Below are 14,434 nucleotides of genomic sequence, written 5' to 3' on the forward strand. Positions count from 1 at the left end.
TCAAACTGTACTCTTTTGCAAGTAAAGTCACCATTTAAGTGTAACATTATTTTTTTTATAACCGTATTGTATTTGATATTTTTTGTGACCTAAAACAAGCTGTCTAGACACAAGGAGAACAAGAAAACTTCGAATAAAATTTATTAAAAAATTCCGATTCTGTCAAGAAAACGAAACACATACACTGTGATCCTGCCACATAAATAATTTATAATTACATTAGCAGTTACAAAAATTATAGTAAAGATTGCCAAAAGATAAAAAACTTATAAAATGACATTGTGCATTATCCATTGTCATTGGATATTTTACATATTTTCTGTGTGGCATAGCACAAACAATGGAAAAAGACCATGTAAGGCAAATATTTGAAAGTCAAGTAGTTCAAATTAAAATAAATAAATAAACAAATGACAATAGGTATACAAAGGAAAGTAAAAAAAATAGTGATAAAACACAGACCTTAAAAATGGGATGACTGCAAATTACAAATCAAATTGTCTTAGGTTCAATTGTTTTCTTAAAATCCTCTTAGTCTTACTGATAACAATGGGGTAGTCAACAGAATTTATTATGTTACACAGATATCTCACTATGGGACATTAGTCTAAGTGGCACCCAGTTGTTCCAAAATTCTTGAATACAAAAACACAACTGCATCCTTTTTTGTGGTCTTCTTAATCTTTGACTGTTCATATAGTTTTGCATCTAAATGCATCCTTGGCAGAATTCACATCCACAATTTTAAGTCAGACTTTCCAGTGGTTTAAACACCAGTAATGTTCAAGCTGGTAAATTGCAGGTGCAAACAAAGTTTTAATCTGAACCTTTAGTGGTCAGTCGAATGACACGTTGAATAGTTCAAACATATCAATATGTCTTATCATGTGACTAATTTAAGACAGTATTTTTAAGTGACAGAAGAGCCCTAGATGATATGCATCTTTTTCATTCTCCACCATGACTATAACACCAAGGTATCTGCCCCGTCATCTGGCAAAGGTCCTCCTCGCTTCAGTGCATTATCTAGCTTGTTCTCTTCGGCCAATGTTTGAAAGTGCTGGAAAGATAAAATGTGGTTATTATTTTAAGCTTCATTCCACTCAATCATTTGTATTTACTTCATTATTTCCATCATTTTTTGTTCTGACACCGCTGTTTTAAGTTCTTATTATTTTTTTACTTTCATGTTAAGAAAATCTTTTTAAAAAACAGAATAATGTGCCTGAAATGTGATTTTTCTGAATATATTTATGATTACCTTCTAAACCCAAGCATTTTTAGTACTGTTATAATAATAGACTTGTTTCTTGGAGAAAACCAACCTGTGAGTTTTTGAACTCTGAGTACAATGTGAATAGTACGTGTAGGGCCTGTATTTTAGTTTTATAAATTGGGATGTCAAGCAGAGCTGAAAATATAAGTATTACTATTAAATCATGAACAAAATTATCAAACTGAATAGTCTTTAAGTTCTAATGGAATAAAAATTTCATCACTGCCTTTAAAATAATAATCCATTCCTTAAACAATGACTATTTTCATTGTTATATTGCATTAAAAAATATGCTATTCTGATTGTAGCTTTCTGGCTTTCACTGATGAATAAATTACCAACATTCAATTGACATATTGTTATACGGATATCCCTGCTAAGTCCAATTTATTTATTGGCTAAATAATTAGCCTACTCACAGCATATAATGTCCACATACATTCCCAGATCACAGTCCAGATCAGCAGGAGGCAGGCTCACCTGGAGAGAACAATTTTATTACTATATTATGCATCTCTCTCTCTCTCTCTCTCTCTCTCTCTCTCTCTCTCTCTCTATATATATATATATATATAACTAAATGAGATTTTTAAAATTATGTTTTAAGTGACATTTTATACAAAAATATAAATATGTAATTCAGAAAACATATATCTTTCAGGACAGTACAAAGTTATATAATATATAGTTTTTTAACTAACAACTATTTTTTGCACTTCCAGACAAATTTTGATTTCCCATGGGTGAAAATTGTAAAACTGAAAATCCTGAAATTGTAGCTTGCAATTTCTCATCACATTTAGTTCATTAAAATAATAATAATAATAATAATAAAAAAAGCTATCAAAGTTCAAAACGAAGATTAAAAATTCTGAAATCAGACATAAACCTGAAATTTTTCAACCCTGACCCTACCTCCTTCAGCAGCTCCTCCAGTTCTGCTGGCCATTCCTGCATTAAAGCATCAATCTCTGGCATATTTCTGGGAAAAAACATCCAAATATAGACATTGGAAATAATAATCCTAATTGAACATTCCTCTATCTATTGACCTTTTTATATATTTTTATATAAACAATGTTTAAAGATTTTATACTGTAATGTCATTGCAAGTCTTTATATATGGACTGATGTGCATGTTGTAAGCTTTAGGTTAATTAAAAAAAAAAGAGAGAGAACCTATGCAGAGGTCATTATAAAATACTATACTGGGCTTAAAGAAATGAACAAAGTCCGTGTGATTCTAAAATATTACTAATGCATAAAGCCATGCCTCTATTATCAAAATACAGACTTTCCATATATAATTTAAAAGCAAATTATACAAACATGGACGTAAGTAAACCATGGGATGTGACTAAAATATGCAATCTTGCCAACCTGCAGGAATTTTTAAAGAAAATTGCACTGCCTAATAGCGTTCAAATAGTGACTACCTGACTTATATTGACAGACTGTCAATATAAAGATAATTTCATTACAGTTTTTAAAATACTAGATGGAAGACAGTACTCTTAAAATGACTATAAGGGATCTGGATAAGAGCATTACTGAAAGAAACAGCTAACTGATGTGAAAAATCAAGTTATAACCCGCTTTATACCACGCAGCTGGATGTAAAGTTTCATGGTTATAAGCTGTAGACAGGAAACATGCTGAAATGTGTAATTTTAACAAAACAAGCACTGGATGTGGGGAAAACTAAACAGAAACTCTTACAACACTCTACATGCAATGTAACTTACAGCATTCATGCTCATACAATTTGTTCTCTTCAATCAAGCAATTGGCAAAATGAATATTAAGCTTTTATGAAATAATTCTTAAACAGAAAAAAATAAATAAAGCAAAAGATATGGCATGTTTTACAAAGGGTAGAGAGTATTACCATGCTTTTTGTAGAGATTTTAGGATTTGGATATGCTGAAACTTAACCTCACGAATGAATTCCGTTCTATATAATTTGTATAAATGTGAAGCAAAAGAAGAAAGTCAATAAATCAGTCTCACCTATGTGACTACCTGTGTAAATTTTTAACACTTAAACTAGTGCCTGACTAGGCTATGAAATTTAACCAGGAATCTGATAACTAAAATCTACATTTTGTCACAGAAAGAAAACAGAATCTACTAATAACATACGGTTTCTGATGAGCGATTGGGTAAAGAGGAGAAATACTGAAAAGATCATGTGCATATGTCTCTCTGATTCCGATGATCTTTTAGCAAGGAGGATAGGGCTTAAGTAAAGAATGCAGCATAAAAAAAACTTAAGGTCTTTACAAAACACCTCTTCCCCTCACTTACCCTCTATATGAAATCAATGGAAAAGAAGAGTAATACATAATCCAACAATATACAAAGTTACAATGTATGACACGTGTAAAAAACAAAAAAATTAAAAACATAAAATTGGACCTCATCTAAAAAAAGCTGTTAGATCAAAATGCCATGTATGAATTAGTATCAGAACTGGTAAGTCAATGAATAAGTTAATCTAAAGATGAATAAATTTTGTGATCATTTACACTGACACTTACTTTGTATAATGTACAGTAGGTGGTGGTTTGGACCTGTGCAGCTCTTTGATACTCTCAATCCAGCTGTCAATAGCCTTGGGGTTCTTTTCAGCATTTTCTAAACTTTTAACAACCTGTCAGACAAAATTAAAAATAAATGTTTTATTTTAAAGTTGACATTTTTAAAACTAATTGTTTATGCATTTTACAGGATCAATATTATTTCAATTTCACAGCTGAAATGTGAATATGTAAATGATAAAATGTGAAGCAAAGCAAAACATCATAAAATGTGAATCCTGGCAAAAGACTCACATAAAATGTGAGTTCTGAAAAAAGGAACTTTAAGAAGAAAAAAAAAAAAAAAGCTGCAATGCATTATGCATTGCATTGTGCACTTCACATATAATGACATCAAATGTGCCCTTAAATTCAAAAATAATTTGTGGTGCAGAACATCAGAAGAGTTCTTTGATTAAACAAACACCAGTACATACCACATCCACGTAGTTCTGCATATGTTAAAGGATAGTCATGAATATTTGTGACAACTTATCAATACTGACACACAGGCAATATATAATACTATTATTCATAAAAACATGTACTTGACACTGGCAAATAATTATTTAGCAGGACTATTAATTCTATTTGAGGAAAGTTTAAACCATACTAACTATCCACATTAATGTTATGCCTAAGGTCGTTTTTTTTTTGGGGATACAGGAAATGGGTGTTAACATTGTTATTTGTAATTTTGTTTTTTGGATCAGTCAACAAATAACAAAATAAATAAAGAATCAATAATGGCCCCAGACTGCTGTGAAATTTGAGAAATGCTGTAGATTCATACCATAGCTTTGAGGTTGGTCTGCTTGGAGATTGCCCTCAGCTGGAGGTCAAGGACAGTGGGGTCAGACTGCTTGGCACAGGGTTCATCAAGTACAGTCAATCCCAGGTTATCTGGCTTCAGATCTGGGCGAGGAATCTGGAAGGAGTATAATAAAGGTGTTAATATTCTGTATTCAACAGTATAAAAATTGAAAAAAAAGGGGAAAATTTACTCAATAGATTCTGAAACAATTTAATATTTCATTGGATGAATGAAAATGTTCAACATATTCAAACAATATAATGCAGATTTATAATCGCTGACTGTATGAAAAGGTTCAACATTTTTTTAAAATATGATACAGGGGCCGGTTTCACAAAGCAGTAGTTAGTTAGCGATCGGTAGTTAGGCTTCGTTCACATGCAATGTCTATTTTCTAATTTCTATTTTCTATTTGCGCTATCTTATGATCACGGTCTGTGCCCTGAATATCCCGCCGCGTAATTACTGGCAGCGCGAGCCAGTTACTTATAGTAACTTATAGTAACTGGCTCGCGCTGCCAGTAATTACGCCGCGGGATATTCAGGCCACAGACTGTGATCATAAGACATACCGCAAATAGAAAATAGAATTTAGAAAATAGACATTGCATGTGAACGAAGCCTTAGCCTCTCGCTAGTTATAGTGCCGTTTCACGAAGCAGTCGCTAGTTCTCTCGCTCGTTATTGTCTCGTTGTTGCCTTGGATATTTAACGACTGGTCAGACCAGTCGCTAACTCTAGAGTTTCATCGTACGCATGCGTAATGAGTGAAATAAAAAGGTTGCTTAGTTACCGTTGTCTGTCGTTTGTCTTTGAATCCAATATGGCGGCTACTTTTCTTGCTATCCGAACCACCAGACGGCAATGTAGACTACGACGTTTTCATGAAAGGCAGAATCTATTAGAATATACACACGATGATGCAATTTACGAGAGGTTGCGCCTAGCTGTGACAAAAAGAGCGGCAAAAAGGTGGTGGAGATCCTTTACGACGACCTCAAAGCAGACGTTCTTATGCATTTCCAGCCACCAAAAATTGGAGAGTTAGTGCTTTCGTGACACTTTTACGCAAGAGTTCCGGCAGACGGTTTCGAGACTACGGTGAGTAACGAGAGAACTAACAGTGTTTCCCCTGGCTTTCAAGGTCTGTGAGGTGGTAGGCAATCCGCGATCCCAGCAATACTAGGGGGGTCCGGTGGCATGCTCCCCCGGAAAATTTTTTTAATCGAGGTGCAATTTGGTGCATTTTAGGGTATTTAGAACTGATTTTTTTTACATTTTATGTGGCACTGAATTGTCTTGTTTTAGATGTTTTGAGGAGTAAATTCAGTAATGACATAACAAAGGTTTGGACAAAATTTATTTTCCAGTATGCATTCACACAGTTTAGTCCTTTTCAGTTTATAGAACATACTCTTTCAAGAAAAAAAAAAGTTAGTACTTTCAAAAAAAAAGTTAATACTTACAAGACACAAGAAAAAGGGCTTACTACATTGAATTATTTTCAAATTGACCAAAAAGTTGATAAAATATGTTGTTCTTACTGTTTTCACATTTCTGAAAGTAACTGGTCAATTGACTTTGCGTGTGGGAGCGCTTCATCCTAATATAAAACTGCTTCAAAAAGTTCTCTCCCTTAATTGTCGTTCAGCGCAAAGCGACTCCCGCTACTAGTTATAGGCCTACGTAGTTTGAGATGCAATTTATAATCAACAACTTCAAACACCGTTAAATGAATTCTTTGGAATTAAAGAGATGAAAATCCCACTTATCATCAATTTTAGTTCTTCGTTTATTCATTTATATGGTTCTATTCGGTCATGGGAATTCATATTCAATGGTTTCCACGCGAAATACTGACGTGACCCAGTTTTACAACGCTACTGCTTTCACAAAACTTACCGTAAATCAATAGAAAATCTTCTCCAAGTTTATAAAAACAACGAAGGCCACTTTATTTGCTCCTTTTTTATCAGTGAATATTCGTAAACTATAAAAACAAACAACAGGCAGTCTGAATTTCGGAACATGAAGTGACAGAGAAAGTGCATTCTTGACACGTGATTAAATGGTGTCAAGAACAGTTGCCTCGTTTCGCTGCGTCTCTCATACTTCACAGAACTGCGAAAACGAGGCACTTACAGGGAGATAGTAACTGCTGGTTATTTTTAGGCATACGCGCATGCGTATTTCCGTTACTGCTAAATCAAGTGCTCAGAAGCATGGGATTACGTATGTAAACAGAAAATGCCATATTTGCTTAGAAATAAATATAATTTTCAGTAAGCATGAGTGAAAATATACTTTGTCGTTCCATTCAGCCCAACGAGGCGGTGTTTTTGACAAATTTCAGAGAGGCGCTTGCAAATTTCAGCGAGGCGGGCGCCTCGCTCATTTAAGTGCAGGGGAAACACTGACTAACGACCGAACTTTACGACTGAACTTAGCGATGAGTTAACGACTGCTTCGTGAAACACCCCTCGAAAATCGCTAAGTTTGCTCGTTAGCGAGGTAGTTCAGTAGTTAGTTGTTCTAACTATCTACTGCTTTGTGAAACCGGCCCCAGAGTTATAATAATACCCACTAGACAATTCTCAAAATACCTTGATAAAAGCATCTATATCCCCCACAGCAGGGATGTAGTCTGGTATAAATGGTTTCATTTTGTGTTCCAACTCAATGGTCTGCGGGGTATAGCGAGTGATATACTGAAACAACTCCTTGATCTCCGGGGTGACAGCTAGGTGCTCATAGTCTGCTGGGTCATAGGCTCTGTAAAACATCAGTGATATTTATGAATTAATAGAAAAAATAATATGCGATTATTAGCTGATCCTTAAAAATTAAATGATAAGTAGACCTGTAAAGAAATATTTGAGAATTATCAAATATAGAGGGATGTATTTCAAAATAGTCTGAATGGAAACAAAAGTGATTTAAAAGAGTCAGTTGCAAAAGAATACCCAATCACAGATAAGGAATTACTAATTTTTCACCTAAAAATTGTGAGAAAATAAATAATTTCCTGTTTAAAGCTTAGCACTTTAGATGAAAAATTCACTCTTTGGCCAATCCTTATGTTTTTACACAATATAACTTTTGCTTTTTTGTATGCAGTATAGTATCACAAAGAAGTGTCACTGTGAACAATAAGTCTCTACAACTCTTTGATGCAAACAAATCTGCAACAATATTATCAATAGGGCCCTAAATTACAATAAACTGGTTACTGTCAATAATGAGAACAGTTATCTTTCAACACCAAATGAAATTTCAAAAAGTGAAAAAAGCTATAACACAAAAAACAACCAAAAATTTTGTTAAACCTTCCAGTCCCTTCAAACTAGATTCCTCCCTGCATAGCTGGATAACAAGACAGGAGACTAGCTGCTATATGTAGGTCTGGTGTTTTTTCTGACAAAACATTGAACCTGAACAGATAATTATGTTGGAAATAAACAAAATACAAAAAAAGAAACATGAGCATTTCGTAGTTATACACCCCTAACCCAAGGAGAAAGATAACATGTTATGTTAATAATAATTCAGTTCTTCAGTCATCTTACTTCCCCTCTGGGTCTGGGATACATTTGTCTATTAAGTGCTCTTTCACTTTTCTCTTACGCCTCCTCCTGAAATGTGTAGTTTACTTTAAATTTGTATGTACAAAAATGATAACAGATTAAATAATTTTAGCAAGATTGTAATGTCATGGTCAGACCACTTCCCCTGTTTTTTCAACCAAATATCCCATTTTTTATCTAATAAAGCTGACTAAAATGAAGGAGCCTGTGATACACTTCAAAGGTCATAGGGAGATGACAAAAATGGCAAAATTCACATCCACAAAAGACTGATGTAAACCAAAACAAGGCTTACAACTTTGCAAAACTAGAGGATCAGAGAGGCGATACCACCTCCAAATATTGTACCACCAGCTGGAGCAAGCACATTCGCATAGACCCCCACATACACAAAAAAAGGGACACAGCCACCAGTTTTGTGCTTGACAAGCTGTAAAAATGCAATCAACAAGAATTCTTAAACTATTGCAAAAAATATATATGGTCATTCAAATTTAAGTTCTTCGTAAGATAGGTCAAGGGTCAATTTCAAGGTCACAGTAAATTGCCAGTATATGACTTCCTATTCAAGTTCAATAGTAACTATGGACCTATCTCTGGCAGTTTTGGAGATAAAAGGGAAGCAAAATTTGCAAAATTCAGTTCATGGTGAAAAGTAGGTCAACGGTCAATTTCAAGGTCACATTTAGATTGCCAGTATATGACTTTCTTATCAAGTTCAATAGTAACTATGGACCTATCTCTGCCAGTTTTGGAGATAAAAGGAAAGCAAAATTTGCAAAGTTCAGTTCATGGTGAAAAGTAGGTTAAAAGTCAATTTTAAGGTCACATTTAGATTGCCAGTATATGACTTCCTATTTAAGTTCAATAGTAACTATGGACCTATCTATGCCAGTTTTGGAGATAAAAGGGAAGCAAAATTTGCAAAGTTCAGTTTATGGTGAAAAGTAGGTCAAAGGTCAATTTTAAGGTCACATTTAGATTGCCAGTATATGACTTCCTATTCAAGTTCAATAGTAACTATGGACCTATCTCTGCCAGTTTTGGAGATAAAAGGGAAGCAAAATTTGCAAAGTTCAGTTTATGGTGAAAAGTAGGTCAAAGGTCAATTTCAAGGTCACATTTAGATTGCCAGTATATGACTTCCTATTCAAGTTCAATAGTAACTATGGACCTATCTCTGCCAGTTTTGGAGATAAAAGGGAAGCAAAATTTGCAAAGTTCAGTTCATGGTGAAAAGTAGGTCAAAGGTCAATTTTAAGATCACATTTAGATTGCCAGTATATGACTCCTATTCAAGTTCAATAGTAACTATGGACCTATCTCTGCCAGTTTTGGAGATAAAAGGGAAGCAAAATTTGCAAAGTTCAGTTCATGGTGAAAAGTAGGTCAAAGGTCAATTTTAAGGTCACAGTAAGATTGCCAGTATATGACTTCCTATTCAAGTTCAATAGTAACTATGGACCACCAATATGTACTTTTTGATACAGCGTAACTCGAAAACCGTATGGAATACAAAAAAAACGAGACCACCTCCAGTGTTGGGCTTTACATGCTCTACAAAATGCAACACTTTCCAATAATATTATTGGTTAAGTCTGTGTAGTGTCTGAATAACAGGGCAAAAAAAATTTTTTTCGTAAAAAATTTCATTTTTTTGAAAATTTTGGCCCATTTGACCTTGAAGTAAAGGTCAAAGGTCAAATCCAAGGGTATATTTGAAATCTACACATATGACTTTTGGAAAGCCGTCTATAGAAATTTTTCCCATAACTCCTTCTGTAGGGTAGATAATTAGCATTTAATTTTGCCATTTTTAGACAAGGGTGCATTGTAATGAGTGCCACACCCAGACCCCAATACCGACAAAGCCCAAATTTTACGTGGAACGAGTTGAGATTATAGGTGACCTAAATCCATGAGATGGGTACGGGGGCCCTTACCGTCTAGGAGGAGAAGCGGTAACGGTAGCTGTCCGGCGGAGCCGGCGGAACGATCCGGACGGGACCGAAACCATGTGTACCGCCAGCGCTAACGCTGGTGGTACAATAAAAACTGTACAAAGATAGAACCTGAAAATAGACTTGGGACAAAGTAATTCACCACCACAGTATCCGATACCGATAAGAACTGACCCACAATCTAAAAAGGCACTAACTCTTGATACAAATTCTCCTATAATGATCAATTTCTCTAACTAGTTTAGACACAGAAAAGGTTTAAGGCAATCCAAGACAAAATCCTAACTGTCTGCCCTAAGTCAATCCCAAACACATGGTGCCAACACCCATTGATACAGGTATACCCGTGTTAAAGGAGACACCAGGGTAAAATCCCTTACCAAGTTGAATACAACACAGATTCTTTGATACTGAAAGTTCTGCATCATGAGTATAACACTGCTAAACCCCTCTCCACCTTCCATAACTCAAGCTAGACCTTATTTTCACTCACCCCACAGCTTGCATCCCTAAGTTATCATCTTCCTCCTCATCATCACTTTCTTCCCCATCCTCATCATCGTCACTCCTCCCCAAGTCGTCCCTGTTTAAAGAGGGGACAGCTCGGGGCGTCTGTCTGAATTATGAGAATTCTGAGTTAAATACGCCCATGATTAGTCTTATGTCAGTTTCTACATGTAGTTCTCTGCCACTAGGAGCTTCTACTTGTTATTGGCTCTAAGCGTTTTTATAGAATACTCATTACGGACTGTCAATATTGCAAAAGCACACAGTTTTCTAAGGTTAGATTTCTAAAATGCTTTCAAGAATTTTGTTACTCTTTGCAGATTTAGTTGAAGTCTATGAGGTTTTGAAAAAAGAAAGAATGTAAAAGGACTACAGGCAACTTCCTTGTAAAAAGAACCTAACCAAATAAAAGAATGTTTTATCTTTTTCTTTTGCATGTAGAGTTAAAATCATAGCTGAAGGACTGATTCCATAAAATACAGAAGGAAAATATAATTCCTTTTTTTTTCCTTTATGTGTCCAGCCAATCTATGATAAAACTGACATAAAACTAATATGATTTTATTTAACACAGTTCCCAGTGATCATCTATGAAAAACTGCACCCCCCCCCCCCCATCTTCCACTATTCCTATCTATCTGCTCTCCATATTAAGCCTGGATTAATCCCAACCCATCCCAGCACTGCCTCTATCAACCCCCCCCCCCCCCCCCATCCTGTCATTGCCACTTCTGACATATTTCATCCTGAGAAATCCTTGAAAAAATCCGACACAACTTTAAGTGTTCATGTTGTCAGTTGCTCCATCTGTCACAGTCTCCCTGCCACTTTCAATGCTCAATTCTTCCATCCCTACTTCTAAATATTGAACTTATTTTCAGAGGCATATAAAGTAAATATTTTAATACTACAATCACCTAGTCAATAAAGATTATCGAATTTCAATGCATATTGTCATGTATATACATTCAAAGTAAGATAAATTTAGGATAAGAAGAAGTGATCACTTTAATACTTCTCAATTTTAGGTATAAAAGTAAATCAGTGGAAGCTTAAAGAAGTAAAATCAGTGTGTTGTATTTTTACATGTACAATGAAAAAGGCAGCTTAAGGTGAGACACTACACCTAAAAATTGGGATTTTTGGACCTAGCTGAGACACCTCAAAATGTTTACCAAATGTCTGGGTATGATGAAAAATATTAAAATTAACTATTTTAGGTGTCTCAGCTAGGTCCAAAAATCCCAATTTTTAGGTGTAGTGTCTCACCTTAATCAAAAGAAAATTTTATTCACACAGAGAAACTGTTAGAACACACCCATGCACACATAAGAAAACATATTTTAGGAAGACAATTATCCACTGTAAACAATTTGATCTTGGTAATATTATTCAAACAATTCATTAATAAGAGAATCAGTGCACTAAAAACATATTGTGGAATAAAAAGTTGTAGTGGTATATATCAATGCATCTATAGTACAATCAAATTAAATAATACAGTGTTGTTTATCTTCAAAATAAAAGATAAAGCTGGTCTGCCAGAAGTCCAAGCAAAACAAGCACATGTCATAGTTCATGCTCAATGAAAAAAATCTTATCTGAAAACATCATTTAGATTTCATTTTGTTTTTCAAGATAAAAAAATTAAAATGACCACCATTATTAAAGAATTTCTGATGAGCTAGTGAACAGTAATTTGGATTGATAAAAGTGAATAAAAGCTATTTTAATTTTTATCAGTTTAATTGACTAAACAAAAAATGATTCAAGCTTTGACAAAAAATAAATAAATAAATAAATAAATAAATAAATAAATAAATAAATAAATAAATAAATAAATAAATAAAATAATATGTTTAACTGACAGGCCCGCAATATTTCCCACAAAAATAATTTCTTTGAAAAGTTAATTCTATTTCATTATTTTAACATTTTCAAAATATCTCATACAGCTAAAACGTGATTTTTAAGGAATAACTATTACAAAGACTTACCCTTCCATCTGCACACCCTGATCATCATCATCATCATCTTCATCATCATCATCCTGGTCCGTCTCATCTCCCTCCTCGCTGTCATCTTCATCTCCATCTTCATTGTAAGCAGGTTGTTGCTGCTCAAGCTGCTGTTGTTGTTGCCGTGGATTTACCTAATAACAGAGAACGATTCGTATGTTATAAAGGCTGGTTTACAACAACTTCAAATGACAATATATAATATAATTAGTAACTTTTTAAAAAATTACGAGTTCTTTTATTTTCTTTGGTTATAATCTGAATTGATTGTTTATAAAAGTACTGTTATAAAATTATCTGGTTCATTCATAAAAAAACTCTTCAAGATGTAAAGGTTATTGGCAACAATTGTTCTAAATCAACAGATCTTTATTTTTTTTTTAAAGAGAACATATGAGCAACTACTGGTCATCAAGATTTCTTGAGTTAGCATACAAACACTACAAAGCTTGTAAAATAATCTTTCATAATCCTGTATTTCTCTGGTAATGTAAGAAAGTAAACTGGCACTGCTAGTATAAAAATACCTGTGGACTGGGCTGTCCAGTATCAAACTCATCGTCAAAATTGTCACTCATTCCGGACTCGGGTGGGGTGTTTCCACGGCTATGACCGCGGTCTGAAATAAATATATAAACTTTTCATTTGATATTCATTAAGCAAGAGTTTGACAGATGTAAGTGTAAAATAAACAGTACTGCTTTTAAAAATCAAGTTCCATTTTATTGGAGTATAACTTTATGACAATGTTGGTGAAAAGAGTTGTTTTTCTGGACAGTTTTAAAAGTGCTGTTTTGAAAACATTTCCTTTGCTTGAGTTGTATGGATTTATTATCTGAAAATCGTTAAAAAATCATTTAATGCTTTTCCATACACTACATACATTATGATTCCAGACAGTGATTTGTTTTGTTAAATTACACCAATATTATTTTATAGTTTTAGTATTAACTTTACCACCAAAAGGTACTCTTGGACTAGGTGTGTATGTGCTTGCAACTTCCTCGGAATCAGGAACTTCTAGAGATTCATCATAAGGCTGATTCTGGTGGAGGGTCGCCTGTAATGTTGATATAAAAACATGCATTGAGAATAAATGAACCCCCTTTTCTATTTTTGTTTAAAAACTAGAAATTAGAACATGTATACAATTAAAAATATTTTGCCATACACGCCTAAAATACATGTGATTAATTTAAAACCAAAAGAGGGATACTTATATTTGTGATTTATCGAGTCGGTTATGTGACGTATAAATATATGGTTAATTCGCCATGAAATTGATTGACCTTCTAAATTTGGACCCTGAGCGTCGTTGGATACGGACTAATTTCAGAGTGTATAACGTAGATTATCACGTCAATTTTAGCACTTCAGATTCTACATTTAACAACCTTAGATTATCAAGTGTACACAACTATAATTCCGTCTATTAAAATCCAACAACAACAATCTATTCAACTTACGTTTCCTCGATCTTCATCAGAATCCGCCATGAAACCCTGGAATGCCGCTATGAATGCTGGGAAGGAAAGTATACAGAGCTACTTTCTTTATGATAAAGATAGTTTAAAAGATATCATTAATATCCAAATTTCATAATACAAGTTTTGAAATAAATGAATTTGAAACAACTATAATGTGGCAAAACTTATTTCAATATTTTTTTCTAGTATTGTCGATTGTTTTAACATT

At 34.0% G+C, this 14,434-nt stretch overlaps 1 protein-coding gene across 2 annotated transcripts; it reads right to left on the bottom strand.

Annotated features, from left to right (window-relative positions):
• Positions 1-123: 123 nt before the first annotated feature.
• LOC106177352 (intraflagellar transport protein 46 homolog) lies at positions 124-14,261 on the bottom strand. Of its 2 annotated transcripts, XM_087018269.1 has the most exons (12): positions 14,206-14,261; positions 13,697-13,799; positions 13,267-13,358; positions 12,719-12,873; positions 10,708-10,830; positions 7,273-7,441; positions 4,649-4,783; positions 3,817-3,929; positions 2,192-2,258; positions 1,696-1,756; positions 1,326-1,411; positions 124-1,060 (listed from the first exon to the last, which is right to left on the bottom strand). In XM_087018269.1, the coding sequence occupies exons 1-12, from the start codon at positions 14,233-14,235 to the stop codon at positions 965-967; spliced, it is 1,230 nt and encodes a 409-aa protein (XP_086874395.1). In that variant the 5' UTR covers positions 14,236-14,261; the 3' UTR covers positions 124-964. The 2 variants fall into 2 exon arrangements, with proteins under 2 accessions (XP_086874395.1, XP_086874396.1); XM_087018270.1 differs by lacking the exon at positions 10,708-10,830.
• Positions 14,262-14,434: the final 173 nt, after the last annotated feature.

This window comes from Lingula anatina, chromosome 7, assembly GCF_051362555.1.
Source record: "Lingula anatina isolate TDL-2025a chromosome 7, LinAna3.0, whole genome shotgun sequence".
Taxonomy (NCBI): domain Eukaryota; kingdom Metazoa; phylum Brachiopoda; class Lingulata; order Lingulida; family Lingulidae; genus Lingula; species Lingula anatina.

Excerpts from the sequence above, each read along its gene's own strand:
- LOC106177352 (XM_087018269.1), bottom strand. The coding sequence starts at position 14,235 with ATGGCGGATTCTGATGAAGATCGAGGAAAC. Across the intron at positions 13,359-13,696 it reads TCCAAGAGTACCTTTTGGTG|ACCGCGGTCATAGCCGTGGA; the intron begins GTAAAGTTAATA and ends TATTTATTTCAG. Across the intron at positions 12,874-13,266 it reads CTGGACAGCCCAGTCCACAG|GTAAATCCACGGCAACAACA; the intron begins GTATTTTTATAC and ends CTCTGTTATTAG.